Consider the following 23,683-nt stretch of genomic DNA (forward strand, 5'->3'; position numbering starts at 1 on the left):
TGAAGGCAGTCTGATGATTAGGAACACAGCTATCTAGGCAATTCTTAAGCAATCCCTTGACATTCAATTGTCTCGAGTAAACTATTAAGGCAAAAAAAAATAGCAAATTATGTCAATGGATGTTGCTTCACAGCCAGAGAGATGAAGTTCTGGTCGTGCTCAAGATGACTCAGGCTGAAGTCTCAGCCTGGTACTTGTAAAGCCTGCCAAGGAGAGATGGTAGTGACAGACTACGGACATTTCATCCATTCTGGTGGGGAGGGGGAGTTGCTTAAAAGTCCAGCTACTAATGCAGTTCTTGGAGGAAAGGCCCAGTAATTGCATTCTTATACAAAGGGACTTAAAAACTCAAGTTTGGCCAAGAAATGCGTGTATTCCAGCTAAGCATCTCAAGTGTGCAGAAGAGTTAACTCACAAGCAAATCATCACAGTCAGCACACAACACTACTGCTGCCCAAACAGGGAAGGCTGCAGCAGTGCAAAAAAAATCCTAATCTCCTACAAGATGAGATCTGCTCTCCCCCAGCTCTTGCCTCCCCTCTTGGCTTCTTCCAATGCCAGCAGTAGGTAGAAATGAGACTTAGAAACATACATGGATGATGGATGGTCAAGGAGGGATAAGGAAAAAGCTGTGGTTCAAAAACAGACAAAAAACATGGCTTTAAATGAATAATTACACACAAAGCTTATTACGCTTTGTAATGAGATGTGTAACTTTCACAAGAACAGTCGAGAAAACCTGTGATGAGTTTCAGTACTTTGTATAAACTGGACCATTCTCCAAATGCTTTTGCAGAAGACTCTTTCCAGAAAGGTTATAGGTTCCAAACAAGGGATCTTGTTTTAAGCCATAGTTCTAACAATAAAACTAAGCAAGTGTTAAAGTAAAACAGAAAATAAAACCAATGTATACAGTACCTCAGCCCAGGTAAACCTAACAGATGATGGTGTAACTACCAGCAAGGGCCATTCCTTCTTGTAGTATGCTGCAATACAGATGGCCTGGACAGTTTTTCCCAAACCCATATCATCAGCCAGCAGTAAACGGCCTTCTTTCGATACAGCAAAACTACAATAAAATACAAATGGATAAAGGAATATGACTACAATCTTCCATTAGATGGTAACAAGACAGAAAGCATATTTAAATTAGACGTAATCTGTCCAGTTCAGCATAGATAGTATTTTGAGACAAGAACTTAAGAAATTCTGGCTTGCATCTAGACTATTGCAGAGAAGATATGAAATATAACATTCAAGCTACAGACCAAAACTAATACCATGTGTGCAAAGTACATACCAAAACACCAGATCTTAGAAGGAGAAGGCACTCATGTAGTAAATTTCCATCATGCAAAGCTCTGGGGATCTGCCAACTCTTTCCTAGCAGTCACCATCATCTGTTGCTACCAAGCACCAGTGTCATGTAAGTTCTCAGTGAATGCAAGTTCTACGCTTGTATGTTACAAAAGAAGAAGCTGGGAGAGCATCATCATCATTATCACTTCTGTGAAGCAAGAAACTTCATAATCATCTGTAAAAAAAATAACTGGTAGCCAGCCAATCAAAATAATGATATCCTAAAGAAAGGTTAAGGTTAAATATGGTGACAAGTTACTACTAGTGAATAGCACTATAATGTAAATAAAATGCATAGACAAAATCAAATCTCTCTCTCCAGAATAAACAAGCAGACCTGAATAAGAACCAAAGCAAATGTATATCTATCGGGGGGGGTTACTGCAAAGATGACTTTTTCCTTAAAAATTAAATGTACTTCACTCACCTGTCCATCGCCAAGGTTGTAACCTTGTGTATTATGGCAACATCAAAAACAGTACCTCTCAGAATCGAAGGAGGAAGGCATGTATAAAACACTGAAGCTTGTCAAGAAATGCTAGCTTTAGATTACTTCTGTTATTCAGCTTGTTTCCTTAGCCAAATACATAAACCACAGACAGGCAAATCATCAAATTCCCATTACACTTGTTCATTTGCCATTTACCAACTAAAAGCCCACTCCCTAACATTTGAGTAACACTTTGAATATCTTAAAACTGCTGACATCATTATGGACCACAACATAAAAATCTGATCAGTATATATCAACAATCTTATCCTGAAAACTATCCAAAAGCTTGGACTTTTAAACAGTATGCGACCCTTTATAACATTCCCCTCAGCCCATTCTTGTTTACTGCCTAGCCTAATATACATGGAATGGGCATAGATTAAGCCCAGCTGGATTATTTCACAAAATCTGCCAGAAATGGCACATATCAAAACATTCTCTCTCTCTCATAAACCTGCCAATGGCTCTTTTAAAACTCTCACTTGACTGCCAGTTCCTAACACTCTGGTAGCTTTTTCCAGCTGTCCTCCTGTAACGTCCTAGTTTACTGCTTTGTATCAAGCCTTAGCAGTGAAAACTACAAATCCTCAAAGGCTTTGTAAACATTAAGGAGTACAGTATGGTGAAATAAAGAATAAAAGGATATTTTGCTAAGCTCACAAAAAGAAACTCAGAAATAGTGTTAGCTATAAGACTACATTCTATCAGTAAAATGGTGGTTCAGTGGTCCTGGTGCAGTACCAGGGTAACAATTACAGAAGAAAAAATATTGTTAGTGAAAACTAGCCACCAAAAGGACTCCAGAGCAAACAACCAGCTACACAAATTATTTACAATATGCTGCATTATCATGACATGGGACATAGGGAATGAGCCTGTATAAACTGCCCTTTATGTACCTTCAGCATTCCACCTTCCCTCCATCCTTGTCTTCCTCCACTCCTTTTCCATCTTTGATTCCCTCTTGAACGTCCCTGTTGATTTCTTCTCCATTATTCACTCTTGCAATCTATTTTATAGATTCAGAACTTCTCCATAAAAAGTACTATTCCAGATCCCAGGACTAGTTGGTTTCCTACAATCTGCCTCCTGTCCCACCATTCCCCCCATCCTTCCTGTTTATCCCCCCTCTACAGTCTCTTCTGGATTCTAATGAAAAGCACTCTGGGTGATTTAGTCTCTGATCATATCATTTTTTTCTCCATCTTATGCACTCTTCTAGTGGCGTAGTTTGCTCCAAATTCTTGCCTGGCTAAAACCCACTACAGCAAAGCCTTATATCTATTTGATCCTGAAGTCTATCTTACTTAAAACTGTCCAAATTAATCTAGCCACTGCTATCACCCTCCTACTGTAAGTATGAATGACAAAGAAGTGCTCAATTGACTTTCTTGGGATTACTTGTTCCCCATATTAGCCAGTTTGTGGACATGATTAATTAACTACATTTAGGCTCTACTTGATGAATTACTACAGGTTCGTACTAAACTAACTGCCCTTGCGAGCCATTGTAAGCCTAGCCAATTATCCCTTGTGAGACTCAAACCCTGCACCTTGTGTTTGCAAGGCAAACATCTTAACCATTAGGTCACCTTCCCAACCTTTAAAGTTTAATCAAGAATTTCAAATAACCTTTTTTCGTGTAGTACTTGCAGGGATCCCTCAGCTACCCACATTAATTTGACTTAACACTTGAACCATTTGTCATTAAGGTGTGAATGTTCTTCATGACCTCATTTTACATGTCACTGTTATAAATGTATACACCAATGCCAATACGGTTATTCTATTACTTCCTGGAGGGTACTTTAGGAAAGTAGGACATCTTAAATTATTCTGTCAGGCTTTCAAGTTTACAATTAATGCTTCATCAACGTTACTAAATTCATTAATTATTCTATTTCCCCAGAGAAGAAGGGTTTTCTTTTAAGTGAACAATTTAGAGTATTAAACACCTAGCAAGAAATCATCATGGGCAAGCTCCTTGGTTTAAGAGAAAGGGTCAAGAACATGAGAAATACAAGCACAGAGGAATACAATGGGGATTGGTCTGGTAAGCAGTCTGCAATAAGTCGGTATTTATTTTAAAATGCCAATGGATTCCTAAACTATTACACACAGTGATCACAGCTAATATCCACCTCCCCCTCTCAAAGGACTAGTTAATAATTGGCACTGGAAAAGTCTCTCTTCTTTGGGCACCCCTCAAACCACACAAAAGAGTAGATGCTATAGACACAAATAAAATATGGAATAGACTCAAACTTCCTGATCTGAAAATGTATTTAGCTGCTGCTCATCTTTAAATTATTTTCAGCCCATGAGACCTCTGAAGTTCTTCGCAGAAATATCAGAGGACAAGTGTGTAGATCTGAGTGACACTTCTGAAGGGGAAAAATTATACTCTCATGTGATTAAGTTATTGTTCGTTAACTCTATTATATGTTCTACCTTGTTAGAAAACCAGAGGTAAACTGTTTCTTACCCTACCTAGGAGGCAAATCTCTAAACTGTTATTACCTCTTAGTAGAATGAAAGGTATATTTGATTAAGATAGATGTACTAGAGCTGATAGGCAGGTCAAGGCATCGATTTGATTAGGAGGCTCAAACTAATTCAAGGGTAACCAATTCATTTTCCCAAGATCAGGAGCCTGTCATCTAGCAATCAAGGCAAGTGGCTTCAAAGACTACTTCCATACGGCAATGGAATGGTGAAAATTATAAAATACTAGCAGAGTTACTACACACATGGTTTGCATGAGTAACGGACATCTGCACACAAATGACCAATTGTGAAAACACATAGCTGTTCCACACAAACAGATATGGCACTCCAGATGGCTCATTCTTTTAGAAGAAGAGTCACCAATCTTATTGGTGCTGAAATACCCGATTCTGTACTTCATAAGTCCTTACTGGTATCCTTAGTGTTCTTCTGTGATGCTAACAGTGGTCTTTATAAACATGCAACTTTTTCCTACCTCTACAAAGACATGCCCATGTTCCTTGGATCCTCTAGTAAGCATTACACACGTTCATTAGATGTTGGGGGGGTAAGGCCACATTGCTGCCAGTTTTTCTAAATGACGTCCCTCTTAGGCAAAAGTGAATGAAACATGTTATATGATCTGGGGCCCAGATACTAAGTTAGACTGCCAGTTATCAGTCTTACTTCACAAGCTCGCTTATCATAGGGCATTCCTCCTACTACCAAGAAATACAATACAGGGGCACAGAAATCTGTCTTCTCCACAGAGCTAAACTAGTGGCATCAGGTATTACAACAATCCTAAATTAAAGAATATAGAAGGGTGTAAAAAAAATGGGCATGACAAAGAATTACTGTACCAAGATGATTACAACTGAACACTGATGTCCTCTGAATGATACAATAAATTATGTAGCTATGCTAGTGATCACTGATAAATGATGAACCAGGCTGTATACACTTGTAAATGTTTTTAAAACTGAATGTAATGCACATCATTCGGAATATACTTTACTGCATGTGAAACAGCTGCAGCATTGCAATTCTTGTCTGGGACACCTACATCCCACTTTTCAAAGCTACCCTTTCTATCCCTCCCTGGACTTTCTCCTGCAATACAATGACTGCCATCTACTTGCACTTGGGTATTTTACAAAACTGCCTGCTATTAGTATTCAACCAATACATTTATAATCAAAGTTCACAGTTTTTTCTCACAGCCTACAATACTGAAATTTCTTAACTTTTGTATGAGCACTATAAGTGCAAAGTGTCTGAACATTCCCTGCAGCACTAATGTGTCTGTCAAGCAGGGAACAATACTTTGCACTCCGCATTCACTGCATATTGTCATCCACAGGTAAACATTCACTTTTTACAATGAAAAAAGAGCACCAAACAGAAGAGGACATATCAAGAAGCCATGTAGTACTTTACTGGCCACATGTGATTCACTCAAGCTTACTTCTGTTCTATAAATTAACACATTTTTCATTCACTTAATGTCTGTCAGTTCATTCTTAACTGATTTTGCTTATACCTAACTGCAGGACTATGTTGGCAACAACTTGTGTTAAATCCAAATATGCTGTATAAACTGTCAGACCATTACCTATGGTAGGCAGTTTTGCAGGGTATAAGAGTCAAAACCGGACTACACCTCACAAAGCTCAGGTACTAGATGAGCTGGGAAGGCATGGACGCATGCGGCTGACACCTGCCTGTCCATCCCAGGAAAGAACACTGGTGAAATCTTGCCACAGAAAAAAAAAAAAAACATTAAGGGGGAGGGTTTAGAAATAGAACTCCTGTAAAAGAAATACCCGGGGAGTGGAAACTCACTGAAGATTGCACAGTGTTTCACATGAGCATTGCGGATGAGCAGAAGCATGCAAGAATACTGCCTTAACACAGTGGACATTGTACTATACTGCCTGGATGAGGAGTATTGTTGCTAGCAGCATTTAAAAATTCTCCTAAACTTCACTGAAACTGGCTACAATTCATAACTTTTGAGTCCTTCTTTTGATATCCTAGGATACCAGGAGAATGAATAGTTCAGGAGGAAATATAAGTTAAATGTGCTCAAAGTTCATTAAAATAAATGAAACACTGAAGTAATGTATCAATGCAAATAACAAAACTCTCTCATCAAACTAAATAGGCATTAAGAGGGCTAATTAGGTCAAGCAAAGCCAAATTTGAAGTTAGGCTAGCTTCCCAGGTGAAAGATAACCATAGGGCCTTCATTGGTTATGTCAGAAACCTCAAGGGCAGCAAACAACAATGTGCTGAACTAGTGGTTAATGGTGCCATATTCATCATGCCTGGTGATATAGTGAACTCGTCAGCAGACAAATTCAGTTCCAACTGTTAACCCTCTCTCACCCCCAACCATCTCTCCAAAAATACCCTCAAACATAACCCCTCCAATTACAACTAGGGAAGTATGCACTAGTTGTGCTTGCTAAAGCCAAGAACACGGTCTCAGTAGGCCCTGACAGCATCTCAGGATGCCTCCTTAACAGTCTAAATATGACTTACCAGGATTCCAAAGAAGGGAGGGTGGCCTAATGGTTAAGGTGTTTGCCTTACAAAGACAAAGTGCAGGGTTTGAGTCTCACAAAAAATAATTGGCTAGGCTTAAAATGGCTCGCAAGGCCAGTTAGCTTAGTACTAATCTATGAACCTATCCACCTTCAAAAGGGAGGACCTGCCCTTCAACACTTCCTGGAAACTACTGATTAGTCTTTATTTGCAAAGCCATGGAAAGAATTATTATGGAAATGATCAACAAGATTATAACAGACGTCCAGACACTGGATCCATCCCAGTTTGGCTTTGTCTGAGGAAGGTCATGCTTCGGAAATCTTGAGGACTTCTTTGAAAAGCTCACTAAGGCAATGGATGAGGGGAAAACGGTGCATACTGCCTATCTAGATCTGGCTATAGCATTTGATACAATACCCCACTCAAGCATGGTCAACGAACTTATGAAACTAGGTATAAACCCATTTATAATCTCCTGGATTACTGACAAGACCCAGCAGATTAGAATCAGTGAGGCCACTTCCGCAAAAAGGCTGGTCACCAGTGTAGTACCCCTGGGGCTCTGTGTTAGGCCTAATCCTCTTTGGTATCTGCTTCTTGGGTGTCAAAGCCAATGTCAAAGGCCCATCTTTAACCGAGTTCGCAGATGACAGCAAACTGGGAACAGTCAATGAATCCCCTCAAGACAAGAACACCTTTCAAGAAGGTCTAGCACAAGCAAACACATGGCTCCAAAGTTATGGCCTAAAAATTAAATGTGAAGAAATGCATTAGAGTACCTTTTGGGAAGATGGCCACCCTGAGTAGCTACATCATCAATAAAATACCCTTAAAAGTTGATTCACTAGCCAGGGATCTGGGAACCCTTATAGAAAGTAACCTAGCCTTCGATCAACATGTGTCCAAGGTATTAAGAAAATCCTTCTTCGTTGCTCAACTTGTAAGCAAGGGCATGGCATCTAGGTCCAGACAGGTCATCATACCACTGTAATCATTAGTTCCAAAATACATTACAATGCCCCTTCGGTATGTACCTGACCATGCAACAACTAGAAAAGCCACAATGGTTTCTTACCAAGTGACTACAAGGAGTAAATGCAATGTCCTGCACTGTTTACCTCAAAGCCCTGTCTCTTTACTTGGTATCATACAGACTTCTGAGAGGTGATCTTTGCCTGGCATATAAGGCATCCCTGCACCCTGTTTTGATGAACCTTTTCCACATCTGCAAAACAAACAGCATCAGAACTACCAGATTAAGAGTCCTAAATTTTGATTGTGACATAAATAGGACATGTTAGAGAGACAAACATCTCTCAAAGCATTCCCATTCTCTTGAACAGAATCCCCATCCATGTGAAGGAGAGTTCCTCCCTATCCTTACTTTAGTGCAATTTGGACTAATGGATGGGTAATTGGAAATTAACCCCTGGTATGGCACGTCTCTGATGGACAGGCAGTCAATAAATCACTCCCTATATGAATCACATTTGTAAGTCACATTTGTCTTGCATGGCTAGGTTTATCATTAGTCTAGTATACATCTATGAACCTAAGAAGTTTTAAAGAGCTATTCAGATGAACTGATAAAACTGCAAAAATCAGCAATCAAAATAAAAAAAAGACTGGCTGAGTATAAGACTGTTTAAGAAGAGATGTTACAAAACGTGGTAAAGTTAGAAGACAGTGTACACAGAGAAGACCTGAGATTTTCTGCTGTACCACAGAAAATGGAAGAAACAGGCTGTATTAATTTTATAAAAGCATAAGTAAGTAAATGGACTGGTATTCCACAGCAAGATTTGTTAACTGAAAATGTGCATGCTCCAAACCAAGCCGTGATAAAACAGCCAAGACCTGTATTAGAAAGGTGCAATCCTACCAGCAGACAAAGTTGATCCTGACAAAAGTGAGGCAGAAGGGTCAAATATTAAAAAATGGAGACAGTAGAGTTTGTGGAAAATGATTACTCATTGTACACCAGGCAAAAGAGAAGCAAATTTATCCCACCAATCAAGGAATGTAGAGAGGCAGGTGTGAGTTTCAAGCTGTTGTATCCAGCTGTCTTCAGAATATTTCTTTCCTGAAGAATCAAAATCATTTTTTGATGCAGAACAGGCTAAAGAGGAAACACTAAAAGTTTGTCCAACAAAAAGTGAGCCATCAAACAGAAGGGACTCTGCTTCTCATTCTTCTAATAACACTTATCGAGACTCTGCCAATGAAACCTTTTCCAGTGTTTCAAAGGAAAATGCTTGAGACACAGAAAAAAGCATAGCAGTTGACTAGACGAATTGCAAGTTCCTTGGACTTAAACTGGAGTCTGGAGTTGGGTGATGGAGATTACCAGGAAGAAAACCAGCAACACTGAACTTAGTGACTAAACGTGAGAATATCGATCACATTTGTGAAATACAATTTTACAAGATTTTTGTTGACTTTGTTAAACTTGTGGGGGAAATGACAGGCATGTGCCACACCACTTCACTGAGGTTTGGAAGGACACTAAAAGAAAAAAAAAAAAGAAAAGAAATGTAAGTAAATCAATTTTTGTTCTTAACAGTATTTGTATAAACCATTTCATGGTATAAATTGCATGTTATATGATGAAGCATTTTTTCGGGACTGATATGTAAAGTAAACAAGCAGTTTTTTTTTTGTTCCTTTTAAGGCATTACAATGTAAAAAGAAAAGAAAAACATGACAAATACACATTTGAGTTAATGGGCCGTAATATTGGGCTGCTGGTGTGGGGGATGTAGTGTAAAAGAGCACTGAACAAAACATAATATGTTACATGTACAACTAAAATGTTTTTGTTTACTTTTCCACAGGTCAATGTATGTTTGGCTTAATTTAACGTTTTTTTGTTTAATCAAGTGTTTAAACATAAAATTAAAAAGTACAAGGACAAGCAGCTCATTATTGAAAGTGAATAAGAGACAGCAACTTTTCTGGTAACTAAATTAAGAACAAGGTATAATTTACAGTTTTATTTAAATATTGCCATTGCATTTTTTCTTAATGCTAAAAGTTGTTTTCTGAAAGCATATGAGCTGTAATTCACATCTAGGAGGGAATTAAATGCAAGACAAGAACAGAGAGCAATTAGTGTTAAGTAGGAGCACAAACTGTAACATGTAGCTTAGCAAGGATGATCTTAATTATAAGTTAAAGCCTGTGGGTGCTGCTGTTGATTTGGAAAAATTGTTCCTATCAAGAGGGTTAAATTTCATCATTTGAAGAAATACATAGATTTATGTGTTTGCTTTAAGTTAATAGGATATGTGTGTGTGTGTGTGTGTGTGTGTGTGTGTGTGTGTGTGTGTGTGTGTGCGCGCATGCGCTTTTGTTTGAGGTTTTTCATTAAAACAAAAAAATCTTGTAAAATGCAACATAGGTTCAAATGGAGATGACAAGATACAACTGTATACAGGATCAACCTGCAAAACATTAGTGGGTGAGTGTAACACAAAAGCTGTAAACAGACATTTAAAAAAGCTGTTATATAGAACAGGTGGGAATAATAACTTATCATAATGGCTAGAATAAACATATTATTTTGGAACGTGAATGGCCTTAAAGGTTATACACAAAAAGGTAAGAGTATTGAACTATATCAAGAAATACAGAGTGCAAACAGCAATGCTACAGGAGACACATTTGGAAAGAACTGAGCATGTAACTTTGATAAAGAAAGGATTTCAGTATGAATATTCAGCAGAATATTAAGTTCAAAGGAAAAGGGGAGAACTTATATTAATTGCTAAAGGAGCTCCAACACTGATAGATGAGGAAAAGAAAAGATAATAATGGTAGATTTCTGTTAGCACTGGACTACTGGCGATGGAGGAGGATTATCCTGACATATACTTATATTCTACCTAAAACTGCTATTATGGAGATTAAGAAAAAATTGAGAGAAATAATCAGTTTTAATCATGGAATATCACTGATAGGTGGGGAATGGAAGTTGATTTGCAACTGTGAGGATGTATTTATGAAAACATTTGGTATGGAAGACGTGAAGTAGGAACTCAACAGAATTTACATATTATTCCCCAAGGTAGAATTATTGGGATAGACTAGACAGAAGTTATATTTCACAGGAACATGTGCATTTAATTAAAAACTTCAACATACATCCAATAACTATTTCAGATCATGTACCAATAACAACTAGGATGAAAATGCAGGGTAGTGAAGTACAATTGAGACACTGGCACTTCCCCACCTACCTGCTAAAAAGAGAGGAATGTAAGCAATGGGTAGTGGATATTATTTGAAAGTTATTAGGGAAGATGTACATTTCTTCAGAATTTATAGCTAGTGAGTGGGGCAAAATGAAAGCGTAATTTAAAAATAGGGTAGAAATAAAAGAAAAAAAAAGAGATTGTTAAGAAGTAACAGGAATTATTTAGGGGAATTGCCAAAGGTTAAGTTACTTCAGGATAAGGGAGGTCTCATTTATTTATTTATTTACTTTTACATTTGTTAACTGGGTTAGTCCATCTGGGTTCTGAGAAGCCCTTTTTCAGAGGAGACCAGAGAAGAAAAGCTTCAAGAGTAACAAATAACAAATACTTATAGAAATGTGCAAAAGGAATATGATACAAATAAAAGTTTTACAGAAATTACAAAATGCATAAGTATGAATAAAAATTGGTTTTAAACGGAATAATATACAAATCAAGTTTAATGAAAAAGGGAAGGAGATTGGCATTTACCAAAATATAAAGAAAGATGAGATATGGGAACAAGCATACAAATTAGGTCAAAAATAAGTACTGCAAAAACTGTAAGCAACCATATAATTAATGCAAAAAAAATATCAAGGTGATCAAAAATAGTAAAGATAAGTGAGGGATGTATGTAAAGACAAAAAAAAGGTGAGAGAAAAAAGGAGGAACAGGAGGGGAGGAAGCAAAGGAAGGTCCTTAAAGGATACAAAAGAGAGGACTTAAAGCAGGGCAAGATTATTTGAGTAGTTATCATAAGTAATTAAAGAGTATTAGAGAGTGTGAATACAGCAGGCATAATAGAAAGGTAAAATCACAGTTTAGGTTGGATCTTGACAATAAACATAGGTTCAAATGTTGTTTGAACACAAAAGCTTCATAGAACAAGAAAAGGCACAACTGCAGAGTGTTGAAGAGAGAATAAGGGAGTATCGGGATAATATGCGTGAGTTTAAAAAGATTGCTGCTATTTAACTTTCTTTTGATAATAACTCCAAAGCACAAAAAGTCTTAGCATAACAACCTAGGCAACAGAAAGCAAAAAGTATTAGTACCAAATACAGGGAGTTTATAACAAGAAAAATAACCAGAGATCCTCTAGAAGTATTAAAGACATTTCAGACGTTTTATGAAAATTTGTATAAAGCAAAGGAATTTGGAAATCAAGAAAAAGCAAAAATGGAAATATTTATGGAAGAATTAGCTATGCCAAGGTTAGAGGTAGATGAGGCTCAATAATTAACAGTTAAGACAGATGAGAGGAGATAAAAACTGTGACATATAATCAATCAGCAGGAAAGTCTCCAGGAATAGATGGCATTTCAGTGAAAATCTGGAAGCTAGGAGGGAAGAAAGTGATAAAGATCTGGATGGTTTTGTTTAACAGTATTTTAAAAGAAAGGAGGGGAAGCATCAACATCGTGAAAGAAAGTTGTGGTTATAATACCTAAAGACGGTAAAGGTCCATCAGACACGGCTTCATATAGGCCCATTTCAATTTCAAAATATTGTTTTATAAACTGTTTATGTCTATAATAGCTAAATGTGTTGCCAAAATTGATAGATATGGATCAATGTGGTTTTCTGGAGGAGAGGCAAATATTTGAGAACATTAATAAAATGATGATCCAGAAGGAAGCAGAATGTAAGAAAACACTGCTGCTGCTGCTGGTAGGTCTTGATGCACAGAAAGCATTTGACAGACTAAACTTGGATTTTATGAGTAGGACAATGAAAGCATTTACATTCCCTGATACAATAATGAAGTTATTTAGGAAACTATATGAGGGATTGGAGACAAAAATTAAAGTGAGAGGGTTTTTCTCTGATAAGTAGAGTCTGAACAGAGGAACCAGACAGGGGTGTCCTCCTTCCCCTTTGTTATTTGCATTATATTTAGAGCCACTGGCAAAGAAAATATGGGAGTCAGAAATTCAGAGATATAACTGGTATGCTAATCAAGAAAACTTGGCTTTATTTGCAGGCAATTTTATCTTGTACCTGATAAAACCAGGATATCTCAGTGTGTGTAACATTCTAAGACAGTTTCAAGTCTTTTCGAGATATGAAATTAATGGAGACAAAACAAAGGCTACAGTTGTAAACTATGTACCCACACAAGAATTGGTTCAGCAGTAACCATATTTATGGGGATAAAATAAAATGAAGTACCTAGGAGTATGGATTAAAAAGGATTCTGTTATGACAGCTAAGGATATCTGAGAAGCAACTAAACAAAAGATAATACAAAAACTAAGAAACTGGAAGCTCCTGCTTATGGATATGGATGGCAAGATACAAGCACTAAAAATATTCTGGTCCCATTAGTTTTACAGACAGGTCAGGCATATATTTATCAACCAGAGCAGAAGTTGTGGACAGTAGTTACTTAAGTGTTGATGGATTTTATTTGGGAGGGGAAGACAGCAAGGGTCAAGTGGGACAAGCTGGTCCTTCCAATGCAACAAGGTGGTTTAGGATTACATGATTTGAAGGGATATTTTAAGAGTTCCACATTTACGTCTCATGTATATAACACAAGCAGAAAGCTATGCTTCAAAGCGGAAAGGGCATAATGATGTAGCTGGGAGGGGGGACTTCAAGAAATACAGGGACAGTGGGGTTCTGGATGCAGATTCTTAAGCAGAATAACAACAGCCATGCAAAATATTATATTCATAAAGTAGCAGAAAATATTCTAAGAACTAAGCCAACACAAGAATGGAGTAAGGAGGTTCTGGTGAGAGGGATGACTGCAATTAGGGGTATAGAGAATAAGCAAGAGGAGCTTGTATTTACTGCAGAAAACTGGCAAAGGAACCAAAGAATTGGGAGACAATATCTAGAGATAGAAAGGTAACAGAATGGAAAGAGGCTAAGAAGACACTTGGACTGCAGGCTAGAGACTGCCTTCCCTATCAGAGATTGATATCAGGTACAGGAAAAGAGACATACAAAGGGGGATTGTAAGTAAAAGACCTGCTCTGGTATACTTTTTAGTTGAATCTAGAACAGAAGCTGCTGTTAAAAAGGCATAATTAGTAGGGCATATCAAATATTGCATAACTATAGAACTCAATCAGAGGAGGTTAGAAAAGATTGGAAAGAGAGACTGGATAAGCAATTTACAAGGAATCAACTGGAGGAAGTATATATGGCTCCAAAATATGAAACAAAGTCTAAAAGATTTAGGATTTTTGCATGGAAGTATTTTTATAGGTATGTTTATACTCCAAGCATACTCCAAAAATGTTTTCCTCAGGCACACTGAAAATGTTAGGGGAGTGATGGAGAAGAAAGAAGTAAAAGGAAACACATGTTTTGGGAATGTAATGAGTTGGCACACTTTAAAAATTTCCTGCAGAGTACACTGTCAGAAATACAGAGTGAGCAAATGAGAGAAACTAAGGAAAATATTTTTTTTCAGCTGGGTACATGATCTGCAATGTCTAGACACAGTAAGGCCTTGTTAAGTTTAATTCTGGTGGTTGCCAAAAAAGCAATTACGAGAACATGGAAATGAAAGTCAAAAACAACTATATATGAAGTAGTGAACACTGTAATAGGGATAAAAGAACTGAAGTGGGATCCTTGGAAAAAAGTAGGAGCAACTTACAAACAAAAAAAAATGGAAAATTTGGGAACAATACATGCAGACTAATGTTTTACTGCGGTGTTGGTGCTGCGGTAGCATTGTCGCCTCAGAGTAAGACGTTGTCCTGTTCGATTCTCAGCTAGAGTGTCTTCTGTGTGGAGACATGCGTGAATGGGAGTGCCTTCGTTGAAGGTTGTGCGTCAGGGCCGGCAATTCGGCACATAAAAATCTACTGCCAATCATTAGCGGACCGGAGTTCCGCTGTGGCGACCCCTAACCAGGAAAAGCCGAAAGACTCAACAACATGCAGACTAATGTTTTGGAGGAGGAGTGAGGTTTAAGGGAAGGCAGGAATTGATCAATTCATGTAATGCTGGATTGATAACTGTATAAAAGAATATGCCTGATTTACAATGTTTGTAACTTTGAACATTTTACCTTTTTTTTTTTTTTTAATAAAAATATATGGTTGCCTAGTTCAAGGAATAATTCAATAAAGGTGTTAAAGAAAAAAAAATACTGGCAACTGTATGTACTAGTTTGGAACCATCTCTACCACCACTTTTGGCATAAAGCAGGGGTTTGTTCGCAAATTGACTATGTCTTTGTGTAAGACTGGAAGAGGTCCTTGAAGACGTGACTGCCACCAAATTAGTACTCTTCCAAGTCAGAAATTTGAGGGGAAGCCATTGGAGCTGGTTCAAAAGGGTTTTAAACCAATTTCTCTAAAACAAAATTCAAGTCCCTTGGTGAGTTCAATATTTTTCTAAATAGCTGCAGGTGTAACACCCCTTTTTAGGGGCTGGTTAACTGCTAGTAAGAATACTAAACCTGGTCCCCTAAGTATGCAGATTGAGATGGTTAGCAGAGGTACCCTCACCAAGGCACAGGCCAATCATACACCAAAATCTGACACTCCAGCACGAATGGGGGTCTTGATACCTTTAGTGGCATACAGAGAAAAGCTACAAGATTGAACAAGGTATTTCCTAGTACTAGCCCTCCTAGCTTCTTTCATGTTTTTAAGTACATCATCTGAGCATACATATCTAAAGCAAAATCATATATGTATGCTATCAGTATTTTCAGATGTTGGTGTACAAGGGAGCTCCTGAGCTAGACTACAAGGTTTCTCCTTTGCCATACCATCATAAAGGAAAACCAATGTAGCCTTAACCAAAAGGGTGACAGCACCAACATCTCTAGCTTCTCCCCCCCCTACTTTCTAAGAGAGGAGGAAAACTGGAAGGCAAGCATAAACAATAGACCTTCCTAACTAAAGCAGAAGGTATCCACAGTTCAAATCTTTCTGTCAGGCACTCAGAAAGAGTATTTCTTTAGTTGTCTGTTGCTTGGAGAAGCAGATTTATTTTAGCAAACTCCACACATGTAACAATGCTAGAAAAATGTCTATATCCAACATCCACTCATAGTGATCTACTGCTGTTCTGCACGATAGATTCATCAGCAAGCTTTACAGACACAAGATGTAGAAGGCCATAAGATACATGCTTGATTCCATGACTATCTCCCAAGCTTGCAGAGCCAGCCTGCAAAGGGTGTATGAGTAGTATCACCCATTTTTATGTACTATATCATTGTGCTGTTGTCTGTGAAAACATGTGGCTTTCATATTGGCTTGAAAAACATGAATGTAAGGATCACAGACATCGTACCTTTTGTGCTAAAATGCCTCTTGCATTACTTGATGCCCCAGGTTTCTGGACTCTAAGACTGCCTGAATACATTTCCCTAGACCATGTCCAAGCTGAGTGCCTGTTTAAATGGGAAACCCAAATCTCTCTGTACCTGCTGAGCCCACCATACCGCATTACAACTGCATATGCCAATGCAATATGCTTGCAAGGCTCCACTGTAGTTTTTTCATTTGAAGTCTTGATAGAGACCATGAGACTGGCTGATGCCATGCATTCCAGAATCTTCCGGTACTCTCCCTTGCAGAATGCACTCCTCTGAGCTATCACTTCATAGAACTGTGCCAGTTAGTCCACCTTGGCTTGAGGCAGGAATGCCCTCTGACTACAAGAATTCACTAGTGCCACCCAAAACACTACCATCTGGAAGGGTGTTACGTTGGAAGCAGGTAGATTCAGAGTGAGTGCTAAGTTCTAGAAACAAGCCAGTGTCTGAATGAAAGCTCCCTCTACCACCTCTTATGACTAAGCCAAAATCAGGCACTCATCCAAGTAAGGATAAATATGAGAGTCCCCATTTCGGGTCTATATCATTACTTTGAACACACAAGTATCCAAACGCCGAAACATCGAACTGGGAAGTTCGAAATGTAAAAATAGCGAAGCTGCGGAACACCAAATTTATTCCCAGGGAAAAAATTTGGTGAGCCGTTTCAGCGGCTTCGCTATTTCCTCCACTGTGGTGCAATCTCGGAGTTGGTATATTTAAGTAGGGGGGTGTGGGGGGCACAGCTCTTCATGTTGGGGGGTGTGGAGGGCGAACTCCCCCACATTAGTAATAGTCTGAAGTATTCCTGTGTTTTTACTTTGTGTATCAGAATAGCGATTTTTTTTCCCTGGGGAAAAAAAATTGCTGTTCTGAACGTTCAAAGTTCTTACATTTCGAACTTCCAGGTTCGATATTTACATAGTCGAACTTATGACAGTTCGACTATGTGATATACATCCCCCATTTCTGCAGTGTGCAATAACTAGAGCAAGGCAGTTGGTAAATGTCCCAGGACAAGTGACTAATATAAATGACAAAAAGGTAAATTGGTAGTGGAAACCCCTAAATTGAAATGAGAGAATATACCTGATCCTGTGGATGGTAATCTTTAGGTAAACATCCTTCAGAATTTAGGGTGACTATCAGAGATTGAAGTTATAGGGGAAGTTAAAGGGTTTGCAAAAATAACATTTTCAATTTAGTACTTTTAGAACTTGTTTATACTTGTTAAGTCAAATATGGACTTCATAGGCCCATCCTTTCTTGATATCAGGAACAGTTTAAGCAGAGCTCTATGCCTTCTTCTGCCTCTGGTATTCTCTATATAACTTCTTCCTGGAGCAAATCTTCCAACAGGTGTTGTACCAGAAATGCTCTTCATCTTTCAGCACTAGTGGAACCCCCTTAAATTTTGGTCTTAATAGAAACGGAAGCTTGTATCTGTGTAAAACACCTGTAAACCCATCTGTCTCTTGTTATACACTATGGTTCTTAAAGACTTGCAAACACAGCTAGACAAGACGTTTTTCTGTAAGTCATACGAGAAACAAGGGAAGTTTTAAGTGCCTTTTTTTAGGGTAGAACAGCACGGTACAGTCATGGGTACTTCTTGAACACTCCTTGGCCCTGCTGACAGTCCCCACGCCCCATCCTTATCTACAGGGTACTGCGAGATTACAGTATGACATCCTCTGCCAAGAGCTGTACCCTCAGCCAGTCATGTCTTATAATAACTGACTCCATGGCTGCATCAACAATGGCATCACAGCATCTAATGGCATGGCTAACCACCTAAGAAACACAATGGACCTAATCCAAAAGTTTCACTTTTAGAAAACTGCTGGAGATCCCCTAAGCTTGCTCATTCAGTTTCTTCAGGAATTAACCCTAATAGCTGTTCATATGGGTCTGACATTTCAGAGCCCTGAAAGTCAAACTGACTGCTGTGTATACCTTCTTTCCAAACTGGTGTAAGAGCCTGCTCTTCCGGTCAATGTGTTGGGGCTTGGAACTAACTTATATGACTTCTGCAGCACCCAGGGGCATCACTGTTGGATCTGCCACAAAATTGGATTCCTGCTCAGGTATCTAAAAACAAGCCTGGACCCTGTAAAAGTGATATGGTTAACTGGAAGCAGGAGGCTGAAAGTCAGGTTCTACGGAAGCTGCATGATAAACATCCTTCAAGGCCTTTAATATAGGAAAGGGAGTTCATGACTTAGGGGAGATCTTCTTCTGAATTCAAAGACTCTGACTCTTCATTTGGAGGGGGACCGTCATCTTCTTCTGAAGTGGGAGTACAACAGACACAGCTTCAAACAGAGATGACAAGAAACAACTACATGCAAAATTATTCTGCCAAATATTAGTACATCAAATGTAAGCTACAAGCTGGAAATAAATATTTCAAAAGAAAGAATTTGATTAAGATGCTGACATTTAAGATTTATCTGCAACACTAACATGACTGAGCATAAAAAGTGCAAAGTAATACTGAAGCTGAGATTAGGCAACAGAGAACTGCAGTGTTATATAGGATGAAAAATGTTGTACTCACAGTGAGCAAGAGTTCAGTCAGTAAATGGTTTTAAAGGGTGAAGGAACAGACAAACAAAAGAAAGGAGGTGGACAACAGAATCCAAAATGCAGCCAAACAGTAAGTAAGTTAAATGCAGGTGTGCCTTTCTCATGAGCACAAATGCATGTTCTTGTGTAATTAGAGAAACAACATTGAGGGCAAGCAGTGAGTTAACTGAATTACAGAGTCTGTTTTCACTAGCACATGTAATGGAATACAAAATCAAACTCACTGTAAACAGCGGAGTAGTTCTGATCTCTACTGCGTTTGGCTTTACTCTGTCACTCTAAGCTACTCCACAGAGTCTACTATGGATATCCTCAGTACAAAACTTATTTAATTTAGCAGGGCTGACTAAATTTGCAGATGACTGCAAATTAGGAGCTGTCATTGAATCTCACACTGACACAAATGTTGTCCAGGAGGGGCTGACACAGACAAACAACTGGTGTCAGAGCCATGGACTAAAATTTAATGCCAAGAAATGTGCAACAGTATCCTTTGGGAGGTCATCCATCCCTGGAACTATTATATTGACACCACACCCCTTAGAGATGACCCAGTGGTCAGGGACTTGTGGACACACACAGATAGTAATCTAGCCTTTGACCATCATGTGTCTACAGTGATGATAAAATCATTCTACATTGCACAACTTACAAAGATATAGCATCTAAGTCCAAGGAAGTCATTATCCCACTGTATTCGGCATTCATTAAACCTATCATTGGGTACAATACCCCCTTTGGTATGTACCTAATCAGGCATATCCAACAATTGGAACATTCACAGAGGTTCCTCACTAAAGAATACAGGGCACAAGTAAAATGTCCTGTGCAGACCGCCTCAAGGCCCTACCCCAGTATTCTGTCTCCTACAGGCTTTTGAGGGGAGATCTATGCCTGGCATACAGGGCACTGTCAGACCCCATGCTGATGAACCTACTGCATATCCACAAAACAAACAGCACCAGAATTACCCATTCTAAAGACTTAAACCTTGCCTGTGATATAAATAGGTTCTGCTGGAGAGAGGTATGTATCCCAGAGACTACCACGTCTATGGATCAGGGTCCCCATCCATGTGAAGCAGAGTTCCTCCCTAACCCAATTCAAGTGCAGCTTGGACAATTGGATGGAAAACCAAAAATTCATCCCTGATTTGGCACCTATGTCTCTAATGGACACAGGTAACCTGTAAATGGTTCATTTTCCAACCCCCTGCTTACACTTATCAAGGGTATCAGAAAGTACAGTTTTGTACCTACCATAAATGTAGATGTCCGAGAGGAATGCATCTGCAGTCTTTACAAATGGGTTGTCCTGTCATCAGGCAGCCCTTATTCCAAAGTCTGGGTCTGGCTTCGCTGGTGTCGCACTTCACCCGACGTCATTGCGGCAGTTATTCGGGTATAAAGGCATCAACCGCCATTTTCCTCAGTGTTTCTTGCCCCAGATGCCAGGTGCCCTCTTGGATGGCTAAATTTGGATAAATGCCAAAGTTTCCAAATAGTAGAGAGCAAACACACAAAATAAGCATGTATGTACATATATACAAACAAATACACCATAACAGATCCCCAAGCTAGCTGAAGATTGGCAAATACCCTAGGAGTACCTCAGAGGGAAGGAGGGTAATCCTGACTGCAGATGCATTCCTCTCGGACATCTACATTTATGGTAGGTACAAAACTGTACTATGTCCTTCAAGGATGCATCTGCAGTCTTTACAAATGGGTAGAATACCATAGCTAAACTAGGGAGGAGGAAATGAGAAGAGATTATGGTGTAGTTAGGATCCCTTGCAAAACAGCAGTGGCAAAACCAGCACGGGATCTAGAGTATAGAGGTAAATTATAATGCTTGGCAAATGTATGCACGGAGGTCCAAGTAGCAGCCTCTATAATGTCCTTGGTAGCCACAGAAAGCTGTGGTAGTGGCTGTAGTCCTTGTGGAGTGAGGCCTGATGTTCTCTGGAGTTTTCTTTCCATGGTAGGAGTAACAAAATCTAATGCAATTTCCTATCCATTTGGAGATTGTCTGTTTTGAAATTGGTTTTCCTTCCTTTCCTGTTGCATATGCTACCAGAAGCTGGTCAGTTTTTCTATTGTTTTTTGTCCTGTCCAGGTAGTAGCGTAATTGTCTATGTACATCCAAGGTATGTAAGAGCCTTTCTCCCTGTTCTGTGGGTTGGGGAAGAATGTAGGAAGGTGGATAGCCTGATTTAAAGAGACTCTGGATACCACCTTAGGCATAAATGTAGGATTTGTTCTCATGGACACTCTATCTTGATGGAAGATCAGGAAGGTTTGCACTGCCATTAATGCCTGTAGTTCAGAGACCCTTCTTGCTGAAGTTATTGCCAGCAGGAAAGCAGTCTTCCAGGATAAGTATTGTAATTCTGCTGTTGCTGCTGGTTCAAAGGGGAAGAGTCAGTTTTTCTAGCACAAAGTTCAAGTCCCATGCTGGCAATGGAGGTTTCCTGGGAGGTTTTACATTTTAATTCCTCTCAGAAACTGTCTGAGCAGAGGATGCGAGAAGACAGGAGGATCCAAGCTGTATTCTGCTGAAATAGCTGATGCATGTATCTTGATGGTAGAATAGGACAGGCCTGTATGGAAGAGCTCCGCCAAGTACTCCAGGATGTTGGCTATGTTCACCAGTGTCACATCTTGCCCCTTTGCAGTACTCCAGATGAGATATATTTTCCATTTTGCTGCATAATTCTTTCTTGTTGAAGGTCTATGAGCCTCCAGGATTATGTCTTTAACCCTTTGGGATAAATTTGGGTTAATTGCTGTTATGTAATGTTCCAGGCAGTTAGCTGCAGAGTTTTTAGGTTTGGATGCAGGATGTTGTAGTTGTTCTGTGTTAACAGTAATGGGATCAGGGCAGTGTCCATATTTGTTCCCGGACATGCTCCTCAGCAGTGGATACCAATGTTGTCTTGGCCAGTCTGGAGCTATCAGAATGATCCTCGGACGCCTCTTTGATCTTCAGAAGCACCTTGTGCATCAAAGGAAGTGGTGGGAATGCGATGCTGTCAGGCTTTTCCAACTGAAAGATAGGGAGTCCACCTTCCAGGCAAGTGGGTGGTAAGTCCTTGTGCAGAATTTCTTCAACTGGTGATTGAATGGGGATGCAAACAAGTCTATTTGTGGTAATCCCCATTCTCTTGTGATGGCTTTGAAGATGTCCGGATGCAGCATCCATTCGTGGGCATCTGTTGTAGTTCTGCTTAATATGTCTGCTAGAATGTTTTCCTTCCCTGGTACATAAATTGCCTGTAACTGAATGTTGTAGCTCAGAGCCACATCCCATAGGTCCAGTGCCAGCCGGCATAGGGGGTATGAGTGTGTGCCTCCCTGTTTGTTGATGTACCACATAACTGTGGTGTTGTCTGTCCTTATCATCAATTGGCCTTCTTGGAGAAAAGGTCTGAATGCCTGGATTGCCAATTTTACTGCCCTCATTTCTTTCAGATTTATGTGCAGATGCAGCTGGTCTTGAGTCCATAGGCCTTGAATGCACTTGCCCAGCATGTGTGCCCCCCAACCGAGGTCTGAGGCATCTGTCGTGATGGTTTGTCTTGGTTGACTTTTGCAGAAGGGCAATCCTGTGTTTGATTGGCAGGCCTGAGCCCACCATAGGAACTCTTGCTTCAGGCCTGGGATCATTGGAATTTTGGTTTCTAGGCTGTGCTTGCTGGGACCACAAATTCTTTAGGTACCACTGTAGCTTTCTCATATGCAGCCTGGCATGAGGGACCAGTATTATGCAAGATGCCATGAAGCCTAGAGCTTGTAGCACTTTTCTTGCAGTTAGATGGTTCTGCTTTGTTAATGCCAAGAAGTAGGGAGGAAGTTGCTCTTTCTTTTCTGCAGTTAGAAATGCCATTTGTTTTGAAGTGTCCAGTTCTGCACCCAGAAAGGTTATTCTTTGGGATGGAATCAGCCTTGACTTTTTTGCATTGACTGTATATCCCAGGGCTTGCAGCAGGTAAATGACTCTTTGTAAGTCTTCTGTTAGTTTGTTTTTGTTGTCCGCTTGTATCAGGCAGTCGTCCAGGTAGGGATAGATTTGAATCCCCTGAAGTCTGCAATGAGCGATTACTGATGCCAGGCATTTCGTGAACACTCTGGGCACAGTAGATAAGCCAAAGGGCAATGCTGAAAATTGATAATGCTCTGATCCTGCAAGAAATCTGGAGGTATCTTCTGCAAATTGGTCTTATGGGGACGTGCAGGTATGCCTCCTTGAGATCTAGAGTTACCAGCCAAGACTCCTTGCCCAGCATGGGAAGAAGCTGCTGTAGGGTCAGCATTTTGAATTTTGGAACAATGAGGAATGTGTTTAAAGTGGACAGGTCTAGAATAGGCCTCCATTTGTTTTCTTTTCTTGGTACCAGGAAGAGTCTGGAGTAAAATCCCTTTCCTTGCTCCACAGATGGTACCTTTTCCACAGCTCTCATTCTTAATAATTGAGATATTTGTTTTAGAGCTTCTGTCCTTTGAGTAGGAGGTAGGTTTGGCATTCCTCTCTTTCCTGGTAGAGTATGGAAATGGAACCTGTAACCTTGGTCTATAGTTTGCAAAATCCATTTTTCTCTTGTAATGCAGTGCCAGTTTCTTGAAAATAAGGTTAGCTTTCCGCCTAAGGGTGCTTCTAGTTGTTCCC

At 39.5% G+C, this 23,683-nt stretch overlaps 1 protein-coding gene across 1 annotated transcript in view; it reads right to left on the bottom strand.

Moving 5' to 3' along the window:
* Window positions 1–23,683, bottom strand: part of SMARCAL1 (SWI/SNF related, matrix associated, actin dependent regulator of chromatin, subfamily a like 1) — a 911,772-nt gene that overhangs the window by 553,979 nt on the left and 334,110 nt on the right. The window contains exon 7 of the mRNA XM_044078228.1: window positions 919–1,069. Coding sequence (XP_043934163.1) covers window positions 919–1,069 — 151 coding nt within the window. The remainder of the gene's footprint in view (window positions 1–918; window positions 1,070–23,683) is intronic.

This window comes from Protopterus annectens, chromosome 7.part0 (genome assembly GCF_019279795.1).
Source record: "Protopterus annectens isolate FY-2018-M chromosome 7.part0, PAN1.0, whole genome shotgun sequence".
NCBI classification, from domain to species: Eukaryota; Metazoa; Chordata; order Ceratodontiformes; family Protopteridae; genus Protopterus; species Protopterus annectens.